At 31.8% G+C, this 16992-nt stretch overlaps 2 protein-coding genes across 2 annotated transcripts; both read right to left on the bottom strand.

The window, feature by feature from the left end:
• Positions 1–328: 328 nt before the first annotated feature.
• Positions 329–1294, bottom strand: LOC142166216 (uncharacterized). The gene has a single exon (XM_075224757.1). It carries the CDS (start codon positions 1292–1294, stop codon positions 329–331), a length of 966 nt encoding a protein of 321 aa, XP_075080858.1.
• A 7450-nt stretch (positions 1295–8744) lies between these two features.
• On the bottom strand, positions 8745–11396 carry LOC107793462 (L-type lectin-domain containing receptor kinase VIII.1-like). Its single transcript, XM_016615826.2, has one exon. The coding sequence runs from the start codon at positions 11043–11045 to the stop codon at positions 8910–8912; it is 2136 nt and encodes a 711-aa protein (XP_016471312.2). The 5' UTR covers positions 11046–11396; the 3' UTR covers positions 8745–8909.
• Positions 11397–16992: the final 5596 nt, after the last annotated feature.

Below are 16992 nucleotides of genomic sequence, written 5' to 3'. Positions count from 1 at the left end.
CAGCTCGCATTTAAAAATTTTATTTTTTATAAGAGTCATAAGTCTCAACCCCATCAACCCATAATTGCTTCAATTCATAAATAAGAGGTTGTAAGTATAAGTCTATATTCTTTCCGGGACTTTTTGGACCAGGAATGAGAAGACTTAAGAACATGTACGGGCTACTCATACACATTCTAGATGGAAGATTGTATGGTGTAATGATTACTGGCCAACAAGAATAAGGATGGGCCATCTGCCCATATGGACTAAACCCATCAGCTGCAAGTCCAAGCCTAATATTTCGAGGCTCAGCTGCAAAGCCAGAATAGCATTGGTCAAACTTTTTCTATGCCTCTCCATCACTTGGATGACTCATTACCCCGGGTTCTCGACGAGATTTCCAATGCCATATCATATTTTCAGCAGTCTTTGTTGACATATATAACCTTTGTAATCTCGGAGTTATAGAAAAATAACGTAATACTTTATATGCAACATCTTTTTGCCTTCCATTGCCTCCTCTCTTAGGCTTATAACGTGGTTGACCACACTTTGGACAATTCACTTTATCTTTATTACCCTTGTAATATATGATACAACCTGTCTTGCATACATCTATCTTTTCATATCCTAGCCCAAGTTTTGCAACCATTTGTTTAGTCCTGTAGTAATCGTTAGGTAACTTAGCATCTTCAGGTAAGAGCTCCTTCAGAAATAGCAAAATTTGGTTATAGCAATTGTCACTCATGTTAAACTCGGACTTAATGTTCAGTAGCCTGCAGACCGCTGACAACGTAGAATGATTAACACATCCATCAAACAATGGCTCTTCTGAAGCTTTTAGCATATCAAAAAATTCTTGAGCATTTCGAGTAGGAGGCTGTTCTTCTTCACCATCCAAATTAAATCCATCACTTTCAAAGTTGAAACTATGACCAATTGCATCCAATACCATAGTGCGATACTGATTTTCTATTGTTATCTCAGGACCTATTTCTTTTTCTGTATTCCTACTAGGTTGAGGTCTAAAAATTGGTATAAAAGGCTCCCCATGTGATTCCCATTGATAATAGTTAGGCATGAAACCATGCTTGTACAGATGTGCTCTAACATCATGAGGTTCAAGAAACCCACTAATATTTCTACATCTTGAACATGGACACCTTATACTTCCATTAGAAACGAAGTCATGTTGCATTAATGCAAACTCTACAAATCCCTGCACACCCTCTAGGAACTCAGTAGTGACTCCTTTTCGACTAGGCACTAGTCTATTATACATCCATATACGATCAGTTCTAAAGGAACTCATACTTCCTATCTATCAAACAATGACAAAACAGAAACACTATTTGAGTACTTTATAATATATTAATTATTTCACCAATTTAAGCAGATTAATAGCACCAAATCCGGAAGAGTTCACCAATTTAAGTAGATTAATAGCACCAAATCTGGAAGAGCAAAGAGAAGAGAACTAGTAGAGGTTGCCTCTGTTTTCTATTAAACACATGTTTGTAAGTGGAGTTTATTTATTTTAAAAAGTATATCACTTCAGCTTTGTTTACTAGTAAACTTACAAAGGGCACATAAGCTTCTTTTTTTTCCCCTATCATATATTAAAAATATAAGATTATATTAATTTCATTCTTCTTCAGTTATCATGTTGCCCTCTTTGAAAATAATTTTACTCGGTTAACCATAGGAACAATATATCTTCATTATTTTTTTTCTCAAACCCAGAAATAGTTGTTCAATAAAAATATAAGGACAACAATCTAATAATCAGCAGAAACCAAACAATACATATACGTAGAAGCACTTTATATCACATTATTGAAAGTTCAGTTCTATAATAAGATAAGAAATATGAATCGTTGGGGGAATTGTTCTCTCTTAGTTCACAGTTAATGCTAAATTAAACGACGACAAGAATTCCTGGTGCTAGAAAGGTATTGATCACTCACGATAAATTAAACACTCACGAAAAGACCTATTTGCAGAGATGCTTTAAGTACCAGAGAAATTCTTACTAGAAGCTTACAAGCGACAGCGATAGCAAGTTGTCTCCCTTCACTGAATTAGAAGATGATAGTTGAGGGTTTAGAGGGATGAAGAGTTCGTGGATGTTTAGCGGTTTTTAAGGATTTGAGATACAGAATTCTATTAAAATAATATTACTAAAGATTTTAAACACCAACGGACTTATTTTTAATTGCTATAAATTAGCTACACCTTTCTGCTAGATAGCTAATCTGGATTCTTTCACGAAAAGGTATTTTATTTCTAAATCTCCTAAAAGATATTCTAGATGAATTCTCCACAAATTTAATTAGGATGGTGAGATAGGATAAGAAATAATGACGGGACAAAGTCATCATTTTAATTATATATAGAAAAATTATTTTAAATATGTGGGTTGTGGCCACACCAATTTTGATAAATTTTTATATTTAAACATTCGTAATTAATAAATTGCCATAATAATAATAATAATAATAATTTGCTTGAGATTAACATGGATCCGTCCATAGCTAAACAAAATATTAGTAACATATTAGAATTTTCCGCTAAAGTTTAGTTATAGATTTGGCAAGGAAACATCCTTAGCTACTTTTTAGCTAGAGATTAGCAACGGAATATATTCCTAGCTAACAAATAAAGTTCCTTAGGAAAAATAATTAGCGCCAAAATAGAATTCCCTCTAACATTTAGCTATAGCTTAGCTAGGAGACTTTCCTTGCTAACACATTGCTAGGGATTTGCTACGGACTATGTCCCTATCTAACCTATGATCTTTTGGAAAAATCTAATTTAGCGCCAAATTAGAATTCCCCCTAAAAATTAGCTATAACTTTGGTTTGGGAAAATCTCTAGCTATGTTTTAGCAAGGAATGGTCCCTAGCTAATTCCTATCTATATTATGACTAGATTCTTAATCGAAAACATTTGCAAGGAAATATGACTTTTCTAGCTAAATTCCTAGCTAAAGGTGCATATTAGCTAGGGATATGTGTATCCAAGCTAAATTCCATAACTAATGTCCTGTTTTCTTGTAGTGTTGACAACTTTCCATTAAAAAAAAAAAGGAAGCAAGAGAATAAAAGTGGACAAGGAAGAGAGCATTTAGATATGAAGAAAAAAAAAGTCATAACGATACTCAAAATTGTCAATAGAGCCAAAGAGAAAAGTCATTCTCAAATTCGATACTATCAATCAAAATAATTGGTCGAATATATGGTGATGACTCATTGGGTTTACATCTCTCTGACCTGTAAACGAGGCCAATAACAAGCATTATATTGAAACTGAAAATAATGAATAAAGAAAGAAATCATCCCATAACACTCCAAAAATATCATACGGTAAGTGAGTCTATCACAGATTATATTCTTGTGCACATTTTAGAGGCAGAACTTTTTCTGCTTCATATTTTCATGTTTCACAAATAAGGTTCTCACGTGTGTGCATGTGAAAATTTTCACCTAATTAATTTGGTGGGTTTTTAGTGAGTAAGGAGGAATTTTTGCAGTGATAGGTACAAAATACTTGTAGGCTGTAGCATACAAACAAAAAACTTGATCTTGAACACAATAAATTAAATCAAATGGATTAAAATATAATTACGAAATTAAATTCATAAAGTTAAAACCTTGAATTCGATGCTAATTCAACGAATAATGGGATAAGGTGCAAGTTTTCTTCTCATAATTTCTTTTTATATTTTCACTTTCTTGTCCAATTATTATATGGGAGTTACATCTTTTTCCCTTAGTGAGGTAAATAGTTAAGGCTTCATAAGAAAGCCTTACCTATTGTACGACAAGCATTTTGGAATGAAGACACTAAATTGTAGGACATGCATGTTCACAGTAGGAGAAAAAGCTACAAAATTGTCTACATTTGAGCAGTCCATGAGAAAATGTGAAGAGCCAAAATCCAAACAAGTGTCAAGCCACACTGTGATGTTAGACTTGCGTCATTAAAAAATATTAATCTTGAGAAATTATTTTAATTTAACTTTGACTATTAAGTTGAGTACAAAAGTATGTATGTATGGTTCATCTACAAGGTGAATGATACGGCACAAACACAGTTTGGTGATGCTTTTGTATTATAAATTGATAATAGTGTCTTAATATTAGTTGAATCATGTGATATATATTAAAATTTGGAATTTCTGTAAATGAAAGATATGCTTTTTAAGAAAAAATTAAAAATTTATCTTCACCTTACAGGCGACCTATTGTTAAAAAACTTCTGGTTGAAAAAAAAGAATCTGCTTTTGGGGGCCAAAAAGAAAAGGCTGAAATTTTTTAAGGCAACAGGTCGTTGTTTACATAGGCGACCTACTGTTAAAAATTGCAATTACAAAAGAAAAGCAAAAAGTATAATGAAAAAATTCAAGGTAGCTCACTGATTAAAGAAGTGACCTACTCGATATGGATTATTGGGTATTTTCCATGGACTGCGTTTGGAAGAAAAAAAATACTTCTTTTGAAATGTTATTTTTGAATTATCTTGTACTGCAAAAGTAAGTAGGTATACATGGTCAGTGGCGAAGCCAGGAAATTCAACAAGGGTGTTCAAACATTTGTTAGTGAGTTATGTAAGGGTATTCAAAGTCTATTTTTAATCAATAACAAGTAATATTTTACCTTATACGGAGTATAATTTTTCGGCGAAGGGTGGTTAACGTAGCTTGCTTCGCCCCTGTATGTGTTAATCCTAATCCAACAAGATAGAAGTGCATGTTATAAACTTGTTCTTTTGATGATATTTTGAGTTATAAAAGTTGATAATAATGTCTTAGGACTGTTGAAATATTTAATATAAATTATAAATAGGGAATTTGTATAAAAGAAGTAACTTCAGAAATAATTGGAAAATCTTTTTTTTTCATTTTGATGAAAATTACTCCCTTAACTCCCAAATCTAGTGGTTTTAGCAAATTAAATTTGTTTCAAAATATTTAATATTTTAGAAAATAAAAAATTATTATTACCTTTTTTATAAATCTATCATTACTGTTCCAATTAGTGAAGTATTATTTCAGTAAAATATTTAACGAGAGATAAAACAGTAACTACTTGGTACATATTCTTATAATTAAGAATTACTAATAATATGAATGTAGGATACTATGATTTTTAAAGAACTTAGTATTTCTTTTTTGGCAAATTAATGTAATCATTAACTTCCAGATGTAGAATTCCTCCGCATCATAGTATAAACGGAGGAGCATACTACTGGTCCATCAAGTTTTTATTCCAATTGAGTAAATAAATTTTATTGACTAATAAAAGATATACTTATTTGACATGTTATTATGTTACTTCATCGCAATATCATGTCCTATGCTTTTCATTGCCCAAGTGTTAAAGTCAAATAGTCAATATGAATTTAGAATTATGTTAACCAAAAGAATTAACTTCTAAATTCTTTTGGTTAACATAAACGCCGTCTACATGCCTGCACTAACTAGTTAAAAGTAACTTTCACCAAAATTAAGAAGAAAAAACGAATGCCATAGAATATCGAAATCAAAACCTCTATATAAATCCAACAGCAAGTGGGGACTCCTTCCCAAAAGAATTTTTTTTCACCACTGTATAAGTTCTTTAGCCTAACAAAGTTTTTGTCACCACACTATAAATGTGCTTTGGAGATCGTGAAATCAGGATTTAAAATTTATGAGTTCGGGTTTCTAGTCTTTATTTTAAGTTAAACTATTAATTCTTACATATTCAAATTTATTAAGATAAATACAGATTACAGAGTTTGAACCAAATATATTGAGTTTGAAGATCCGTAAGGAACTCTAGCTCTACTACTGGTGCTTTAGCTCCCTGGGCGGTACGGTGCACAAGGCATTCCGTATTCACGCAGGGTTTTGGGAAGAGCTGCATCCCAAGAAATATGACGTAAACTGGCTACCTTAATGCAGTCATTAGTGTATATTTTCACAGCTTAAATCGGTGACCTATAAGTCATACAAAGACTATTATACCGTTAGCTTCAAGTCTCCAAGAAAATCTAGTGCTTTAGTCTAACAAAGTTTTATCACCACACTGTGCATGAGCTTTAACCTAAAACATTCATTGTTCTTATCCTTTGGGGTGTCAAAAAGCTAGAGCATAGGGCAGAAAGTTACTGAAAAATATGCTTTTCAGCAGCGTAAAATTCTAAACTTAACACCTGCTGCCATGTTGAATATGATTATATTTTGATTGTATATGTTGAACATGAGACTTGCGTCCAATCAAAGTATATTGGTGATTCCTAAAGTGAAAAACATAAGTCAGTAGTAAAAACTACTCTATCCACCAAAGTTGTAATTATTGCTCTTTTGTCTCCACATTGAACCTAAAAGACACCTTTAATTACCTCATGGTCCCCTCCTTGCATTAAACTATTATCCTTAATTTTGCTCTTAATCAATTTTATATTTAAAAAACTATTTTATAGTGAATTTAACATATATACATATTAATATCATCACGTTGCCAAAGAGATAACTTCACGCGTTCATAAATAAAAAGTAAGATTAGTAACTTATAATATAAAGTGGGTTTGCTAGAATTGGTTTAAAAAACACGATGATCAACATACATAAGTTAAATCCTTTTATAATTAATGGTGAAACATTTCCTTTATACGGTCAGATCTCTTTATAACAATATTCATATATAATAGTCATTCACTATAAAAGTCATATTTTTTTCGGAATCGATTTTTTATGTTCTATTACTTCTCTATAACAACTTTTTATCTATAAGAGCAACAACCACCTTTATAGCAGTACGTTTTTTTAAAATCACCCCTATGTAACAACCATGTAAAACTTCTAAGATTACCAATAATAAGCCAAGAGGTTTTAATTTTATCAAATTTTTTAAAACTTTAGTGCACCACTGATAATAAAAAATTATTATATTAGTAAATACTTTTATAATTAAAGATTTCATTTTATTTGATTAAAAAATATGCTTGTATAATTTTGTTCCACTGCAGAAAAGTTCTAGCATGCACAATGTCTGATATTTGAAGATCTACGCATACAATCTTTTTCATTGGACAAAGGTTCCATCTTGTATAATGCTTAAGATTCGAACATTTGCACATATTGTTTTCTTCTTCCATCAATTTTGAAATAATTAAATTTTTTAGTAGATTTATAATGTGCGCTTTAGAATTTAAATTTTTATATATTTAGTTATGAACTTGTTAATTATTATTAGCATTCTTTAATATTTAATTATTGAAATATACATATCTTTTGAGATTTAAAGCTTATTTTTTTTTATCTTTTATATGCAATGTTAAAAAAGGAAAAAATAATTTTTTGATAATTTTTGTTTATAACAACCAGAAAATATTTGAATGTCAAATGTTATTATAGGTGTATAACAATCATTCACTATAAAAATCTAAAAATATCAAAATAAATGATGTTATGGAGAGGTTTAATTGTAATTTAGAGTAGTATCTTATGAAATCTCTAATCACATAATATTTTCTTTCCTTTTGAAGAATAGAATTTGAAAAGGAAAGATAATCATTTTGCTAAAGCCATTTTCTAAAAGTTAATTAGGTTGGTGGTGCATTGAAATTACTAGTAATAGTAGAAAACGATAAAGACCCAATTATACCCTTGTACTATGAGAAAATATTTAAATATATCCTTCGTTATACTTTTGGTCCAAATCTATGCCTGCCGTAATATTATTGGTTCAAATATACTCCTTTTTCCATTAAGTTTGTCCAAAGTAGACAACCAATTCTACGTGGCACTGACATTTGATGATGTGGATGCCACGTGGCTTGCCACCTCAGCGCCCTTAATTCATATATAAAAAGATTAAAATTTGAAATATAATTTTTTTCATGATAATAGTGGTAGAGGGGAAGAAAATTTTAGTGGTGGAAAAAAATAGAAGGGAGGGATAAAATGGGTTAGGGATGCTGAGGTGGCAAGCCATGTCGCATCCACGTCATCATGTGTCAGTGTCACGTAAGATTGGATGTCTACTTTGGACAAACTTAACAGAAGAGGGATATATTTAAACCAATAGTATAACGACAAGGATATATTTGGACTCAAAATATAACGAGAGGTATATTTAAATCTTTTCTCGTAGTACAGGGGTATATTTGTCCATTTTCCGCAATAGAAATAGTATGCATCGGAACCATGATAAGAAAAGGAAAATGAAGAAAAGGTTTTACTGTGTATTGTCACGTGCGACTACTGTTTAGGAGTTATAACTTCTACCAATTAATCAAATCTTTCTTTTGTCCATTATCACTAGGCCATAGCCACATATTCATACCTTACCAAACTTCTACTCAAAACCCTTGTGTCTGCTTTTGACTAAAGAAGTTGCCGTTGAAAGCAACTTGGCATCCCTCTACCAAAGACACCCAACCAAGACCAAGAAAAGGACTCCAAATGATTTGCCGACTAACTCTACAGAATATCAGTTACCATCCATTAACACATTTCCAAATAATTATGTTTACAAGGCTTGAACTAAAAGAAAGGGCGATCCGGTGCCCAAGACATCCACGTTCACACAAGGTCCAGAAAACTTAGGTGCAAAGGCGACTAGTTCTTCCGGTCACGTTTTTCTATCAAGGCTTGAACTGATAGAAAGAAATCATCTACTAATATTTTTTATCTCTATTGGACTTTAATAGATCTTGTGATTTTTTACCCACTTTATTCACCAAAAAACCATTAAAAAAAAACAAGAAAATTTGTAAAAGTACAAAAAACCCTTTTAATTAATATGGGCATACATTATACAAGTTGGGCTTATTTTGTTACATACATATTATAATAATAAATTAATGAATCTATGAACAAAAGGCAAAACAAAAGATGATAAAAAAATAATATCCAAGCTCCTTTTCTTGATATTGAACTAGACTAGGTCCATGCCAACAGCACCACCACCAGTAAAGCTATTTTCAGATGAAGAAGTGGAAAGTGTGATCATACCATTCAAGTCAGAAACACTGTCCTGCAAAGTCATTAACAGATGAGATGTGGTAAAACTCATAGATGGTTTAGCTCTAGGAACAATTGGAACTTCAGCCTCACCAACTAGCATTTGAACCACACCTCTCATTGTTGGTCTAGCCATAGGGTCAGGGTGTGAACAAGCCAAACCAACTAACAAAACCCTTCTCATTTCTTGTTCCTCAAACTCACCATTCAATCTTGAATCAGCTGCTGCTAATAACCTCCCTTCTTTATGTAATCCCCACACCCATTCCACCAAATTACTATTCAATCCAAATTTCCCAACCCCACTTGTTTCTTTCTCAATTGGCCTTCTCCCACTTGCCACTTCAAGAACCACTGCCCCATAGCTAAAAACATCAGTTTTTTCACTTGCTCTACCTGTTAACAAATATTCTGGTGCCAAATACCCCATTGTTCCAGCTGCTACTGTTGCATCAGGAGATTTGTCATGTTCAATTTGTTTTGCTAATCCAAAATCTCCTAATCTTGCATTAAACCCTTCATCCAACATAATATTACTAGTCTTAATATCCCTATGAATAACTTGATTTTCACATTCTTGATGTAAATATGCTAAGGCTGAAGCAACACCTAACAAAATATTCCTCCTATGTAGCCATGGGAGTACTATTCTTGACTCAAATAATGCCTTATCAAGACTACCATTTGGCATCAAATCATAAACTAATAAAATTTCACCTTTCTCATGACACCATCCTTGAAGTCTAACAAGATTTCTATGCCTAAGTGTTCCAATTATTGATAATTCAGATAAAAACTCAGCTTTCCCTTGTCCATTATGACTACACCTTTTCACTGCTACAATGTCACCAGTCTCAGATAAAATCCCCTTATAAACTGTCCCAAATGCACCATGCCCTATAATCCTCGTCGAATCAAAACCTTTCGTCGCGATTTTGAGGTCCTTATAGCTGAATTCCTTAGGCATTTTGATAATATCAGACCCCAAATTTTCAGAATTCTTCACATTCTTGATTTTTTTCGAATACAACCAAACAAGTACTAATGTAGCAAAAGCTAAGAAAAATGCTCCAGCAGTTACAACTCCAACTACAGCTCCAGCACCTTGTTTACAAAAACTATTATGGCATTTGCTACTACTACTTTTTTGCTCTGAATTCACTGTACCATTAGACTCCGAAGGAGCCATCGAAGGCGGCGACGATGTAACCGAATCCGCCGTGGGATTCATCAAACTAGCCGTTGGCGGCGGCGGAGGCAGCGCCGCCGCCGGAGATTTTGGATTTACATCAAATGATGAACTGAAACTCCACCATTCAATACTATGAATCTCAGTACTCCCTTGTGTTGATCCACAAAACCCCACAAACATAAAATCATTTACATACTCAGAAAGATCAATAGTAACTGATAAAAATGGTTCTTTGGGCTTTAAATTAGAATATGAAACAAAAATATTCAGTTTTTTTGTTGAACCTGAATATTCAATCCAAGAATTTACCAAATCACCACTTTTTAGATCAACACCAACAGAATCAAGATCACCAACTTGAGTTGAAACCATTGAATTTAAATCCAACCCCACATGATTCCCATTAATATCTTTAAATTCAACATCCATAAGGGTATCAAATTCAATTGCGAAATTACCATTTTGGGTCCCTTTTGCATCCATAATTCCCAAATAGCCACCGGAGTCCCCAACAAACTCATCATCCGGCGTGATGACAAAAGCTAAACCGCCGCCGATCGAAGAAGGGTTCAGATTTGTAACAGAAAATGAGAAAAACGTAGAGAAACTCGCCGGAAAATCAAGACCCGGTTGCCGGAATCTTACTGGTTTTGAATATAAAACTTTTCCGGCACCGGAATTTGGCACGGCGAGCTCACGCGTCAACTTGATTTTGTTGTTACCCATATGAGCATCTCCTAATAGCTTCAAAATACTCAGAGCTAAAGTACCAAAATCAAATTCAGTAGTTGACAGTACACTGAACACATTACTATCCAAGAAACAGAACACTACTATAAGTAATGGGTAAACCTCCATAAAATAAAATAAAAAACAAACTTCCGTATAATTTGTGATTTAATGTAAGTGTTAAGAAAGACCCATTAGAGAAAACAGATCAATTATCTGAAAAAGTGAAGATTTTGAGAGCAAAAGATAGCTATTCAGGGGATTTCTTTGCTTAGAGTGAGAGAAAAAAGGGGATGTAGTTAAGGAGAAGATAATAATTTGGGCATAGAAAGTGTAAAAAGAGTGAATGGAAAGTAGGAAAATAAGCAGAGGAGAGTGAGGAGTACGGAAAAAGGGGATGTGAAAAAAGAAGAGAATCCAAAGAAGAGGAGTGAAGAAGACAGAGAGGATAGCGGTTGGGAGACACGTGTTTGCTATAACGGTTATATTTTTCTTCGTAAATAGACCTTTTTTTCTGCTTATATTTATGTCCTAGTTTAAGACATGGGGTCCCATGTTGTAGTAATCCGTAGTAGTAATTAGTTCATTAATGCCTGGTTTGTTTGCGCTGAGGTCTAAATCTTAATTATTCAGATTTTAGATATTAAATGCGTTTGTTTTCAAATCTGAATCTTAATTATTCATATCTTAATCGTTAAGTGTGTTTGTTTGTTTTTTATTTCACAACTACTTAATGGGTCTGAATAGGTCTGTATCATTAAGATCTATAACATAGACTTAATTTCATTAGGATGTTATCATCCATATTCATTATTAACTGTCGTCACCGTCTACCACTATTAACTACCATCATGCCACTCATCACCACCATCATCCCCAATCATAACCGACACCATTGTCGACTACCACCACCCATCATTCTCACCACTCCCACCACCATCATTAACGACAACCAACACTCACCCACCTCAACTACCATAACTAACCACCCCATCACCATCAACAACCATAGCTGGCACTGCCCATCATTACAAACTACCACCACCCACCACCATTCTCCTCAATCACAACTACCACAACCATCACTCGCCATTATTAAATATCACCATCCACCACCACCATCCTCAATCATAATAGTACCACTACCGATCACCATTAGCTACTACCCTAAACTACCACCAACCACCACTTTTAGTCGGCATTCACGAGCACTACTGTTAGCCATCACCACCAGCAACTATCATATTTTAAAAAGCTATATATTTTAGTGATGTAATATTAGATTAATTAGTATTTTGTTTGAATTTTATGTTTATTAATTTTCAAATAAATTTAAATTTTATACATTTAGATGTTAAAAATCAAGCAGTTTTAATTATTTAGTATTCAGATTTTAATACACATCTTGACATTCAGATGTGTAATCAGATCCGGATAACTTAATCTTAATACACATTTTGATATTCAGACGTGTATTCAGATTCAGACATCTTAATCTTAAAAAAAAAAAAAATGAGGCCTAAGATTGGTTTGGTCTTAAGACAAGTTAGAATTAGTTAGGTTAGAATTAGTTATGTTGAGCTTAATTATGCTAGGATTAGTTATACATATATTATTTTTATTCACTGCTTGGTATATTGTATTAATTTTAGGATTGTCAATTTTATTGTTTTATCCTTAGATACTTATCCTGGGATTATTTCTACCCTCTTACAGGTATAAGTTATCCCGGTAGTATTTTTAATCCTAGGATAACTTATACCAAGATTAGTAAACAAATAAGGGAGAAAGAAGTGCTAAATTGTTATCCCAAAATTATATTTGCTTATCCATCATACCAAACGGCACCTAAGAGAGCGTTTGGTAGGATGTATTAGGGAAAATATATATGTATTAACTTTAGTATTATTAATTTATTGTTTGGAAATGTTTGTTAACTTATGTAAAACTAATACAATTAGTTATACACCTTATTATGTACTATCTTTATACATATTAAACCATGGCATTAGCAATACTATGGTTTTAAATACATAAATAAGCATATATAAAGACAAAATTGCCCGTTCAAAACCTATACACAAAACCAAATAGTCGATAAGAAATATTCTCACCAAAACTAATCTCAGCATTACTAATTTTAACATTACTAATACACCTAATTTAATACTATCCGTATATACCCTAACAAACGACACATAAAAGGTGTTCAGAGAAGAGAATTACAGCTTGTTTGGATGGTTGTTACCCGTTGTATTGTATCTATTGTTACTTTAAATACAATATTTATTTTGATTGTTACTTAAAGTTTATCGTATCGTTGTTACTTAAAGTTTATCGTATCGTATCGTTAAATCCGTCGTTACGTAACGACGAAAAGTGCCACTTTATAGAACGACTGATTGAGTGTGGTCGCGTCGTTAACTTATTAATTTTTTTCCTCTCATCTTGCCCTTCCTTATTATTAAATAATTTTATTTTATCTTTTATCCTACATTTTTATATAATAATTCTACCTCGTACCTTCTTTTTTTTAATAATATTGCAAGTTTATTCTTCATATTGTTAGTGTATGACATCATGCAACAACGACAAACAATATAACATATCCAAACATTATATACATCAAAATAATACAGTACAATATAATACAATTCTATACAATACATTATAAAGCCATACATAACAACCATCCAAACAAACAAGTTGTTAATGTTACAATAGTAGGAGTTAATAACGGTGAAAACTTTTGGACAATTTTACTGTGATCTCTGTGCTAATGCCTCAAGTTTGGCCGTTACATGAAATTTTATCAACTTTGAAATGGAGGTTTTAGGTTGGTGACTATAAATAGCATGAACAAGATCGTGACTATATTCATTGTTTTAAAAGGCGTAGGCGTAAGGCGAGACGTTTTATATGTCTCACCGAGTCGTAAGTCTCGAGACATGGGGCGTAAGCTTCATAGGTATTTAATTTTTAATATTTTATAAAATAATATAATGACAGTAAATATTTATAAACAGGTAAAATTGCATAAAAATTGAAGAAAATTATAAATATGTGAAATATATATATGTGTGTGTGTGCGCGCGCTCCATCCGCACAAAAAACTAATCAAAATAATTTATTATATGCTACTTACAATCACAAGTAATTTGAGTCTAAAATAATAAAGTTTTCTATATGGAGGAACAAAAAGGACGATTAACCTACAATTTGAACTTTGAATTTGTTGCTATGAAGGAGAATGTAGTTCTCTTTGTATTTGTAAAAAAAATTAAATATTCGTTGCTTTTGGGAGATATTAGCAGACTAGCGGACAAGATAAAAAATTGAAAAAGACCATGAATTAGGGCTTCAATCAATAAAAAAAGATTTTGACTTTTAAATTTAATACTTTTGAGTTCCTTTTTTAAACCTTTTGAGTAATTACCAAACTGATTTTTGAGAATTTGGGTATTATATGGACTTATTCAACAAATTTTGTTTTAATTTTAAAAAGTCTTTGGGGCTTACTCCTCACTAAAAAACGTGTCTCGAATGCCCGGACGTATGCCCCGAACGCTGGGCGTACGCCTCTTGAGACTTTCGCCCCACACCATCGTCCCGGGGTATTTTTGGTACGTTTTGTCCCGAAAACGCCTTTTAAAACAGTGACTACATTTATTAGTAATTCTTCTGAAGGCTTAAAGATGAAGACTATCTTTTTACCTTTCAAAAAACGTCTAAATGAAAAAGAAAACCACCACTTAAATGGCCCTTCTTAATGAAATAATTTCGTATTGTCAAACAAAGTCATTTAGGTTATTTTGTACTTCCGGGGTTCTTTATATTTGCCATTTTAGTTTAAGGAAAAAGTCCGATCAAAAATTTATTATTTTGGAAAATCAAGAGGACATAATAGTTTTCCAATCTAACTATTACTTTTCTAAGAAGTCATATAGTCATTAATTAGACACTTAAGAAAGAGATAAATGTTTATTTAATCAAATACCACTTAATAGTTTGTATTATTCAATGAAAATCCCTTTAAAGACAAGTCATGTGTTGGTTCTAAGTTCTAACAGTTGTAGATACGGGCCCTCCATGTTCTTAATTAATCGTATTTCTTAAGTCAATATTTCTATTTAATTTCTTAAGTCAATTCATTCCACTTTAAAACTTATTGCTCTCCATATTGTATTAAAAAAATTCCAATATGTATAATAACATTTCAGTACAGGACAATAAATTACTTCACTTGGAAGTGAATTATGGTTTTTTAGCTTTGAGCTATATTTAACCACTATAATAATATATCATATCTAATGAACTTCTGCATTTTCCTCATAATTACTTCCTCATGGCAATATTTTAACCACATGTTATGTCTGGATAGACACAATCATACAACCTCTCTCAAATTATAACGTGGAATTGGAAAGTACGAGTGGAAAGGGTATAGGAGAGGATCCCAATTCCAATTTTACATTTATTATCATAAGCGGAGTCAGGATTTTAACTTTGTGGATGTTTGGACATAAAAATTGTGAATTTCGAAAAAAAAAAAAGAAAAAAAAAATCAAGTTGAAAATGTTATTTGAAAATTAGAGTTGTGTTTGGACATGAATACAATTGGGAGTTGTTTTTGAATTTTCGTGATTGCTCTGAAATTAAAATTTTGAAAAATAACCTTTTGGATCTTTTCAAATTCCAAAATGTTTTGAAATTCAACTTTAAGTGAATATTTGAAATTTTTATGGCCAAACACTAATTTCGAAAAAAAAATAAATAAATAAAAGAATCTTTTTTCATGACCAAACAAGCCCTTTATGACTTCTACATTTTAGAATGACGATTTCTTTTCTTTTTTTAAAATTAAATATAAGGGTAGGGGAAATGGCAGAGGAAATTACAAGATGGGGAATCAAACTTTCACCAATAAGATGAAAATTCAAGTAGTCAACCAACTAAGCTACTAAGACATCCCTAAAATGATGATTTCAAATATTAATAACTGAGTACTAAATTTAATATGTATACATACTTAATAAGTTTCTTATATTATTTGATTAAAAATTACTAAATTCAATTAAATTAGTATCTGAACTTTTACGACCGGGGTAAATATGTATGTGACACTAATCAATCAACACTCACCTCAGCAATAGTTGAAAAGAACAATCGCCATCATACCAAGAAAAACAGCAATTATGCTTTATAAAGTAATGATGTAGTAATTCAAGAAAAATAAGTTTATGCTTAATTTCGGTGGGTGGGAAAGGTTGATGCTAATGCTCGTCAAACGTCCTACTATTAACTAGATATTATAATTCTACCCAAAAAAAAAAAAAACTAGAAATTGTATGTTTACACGGACTATTTTCTTTATTTATACTTCATGCTAGAAATAAGAATTGCTAATACACCATTTAAAACCTTAAACATGATGTCCTTTTCTTACCGTATGAAGAAGTTAAATTCAAGATTAAAGTTGAGAAAAAGTTAATTGTCATAAATAAATTTTAATATTACTTTAAATGTTCAATTTTGATCTTTTGTTGTATGTATATATATAATCCCATTATATTCCATGCTACCAACATTTTGTCATGATAGGTTCCTTATCTTTTGCACAAATGGGAGTTGTTATCCAAATAATAAGGGATCATGATTAACATAGGCCCACACTGTTGTTCCAAAAAGGCCTAAAACCTCGCTGTTTGGAGGCTTATTGCCGAGCGTAACTATAATTTAGTTAATTACATTTCGTAGTTACTAATTATTTGTCATGGAATGTATGTCTATATATTCAATTCGGTTGTATATAATGTATTCAATTCGAATGTATTCGTTCTTATATATTTTACATCGTATTTAATTTTACTGTATTTAATTTGACTGTATTTAAACAACAAAAAATAAAAAAATACAGTAATATTCGATTGTATTCAATTCACCGTATTCATTCGTAGGTACTTTTACACTGTATTTAATTTACTATATTTAATTCGGATGTATTCAAACAACAAAATTTCAAAAAATACAGGGATCTGCCAAAAAATAACCTTTGAAATACATAAATACATGCAAA

This window comes from Nicotiana tabacum, chromosome 2, assembly GCF_000715075.1.
Source record: "Nicotiana tabacum cultivar K326 chromosome 2, ASM71507v2, whole genome shotgun sequence".
Lineage (NCBI taxonomy): Eukaryota > Viridiplantae > Streptophyta > Magnoliopsida > Solanales > Solanaceae > Nicotiana > Nicotiana tabacum.
This window is presented reverse-complemented; position numbering and strand designations above follow the sequence as displayed.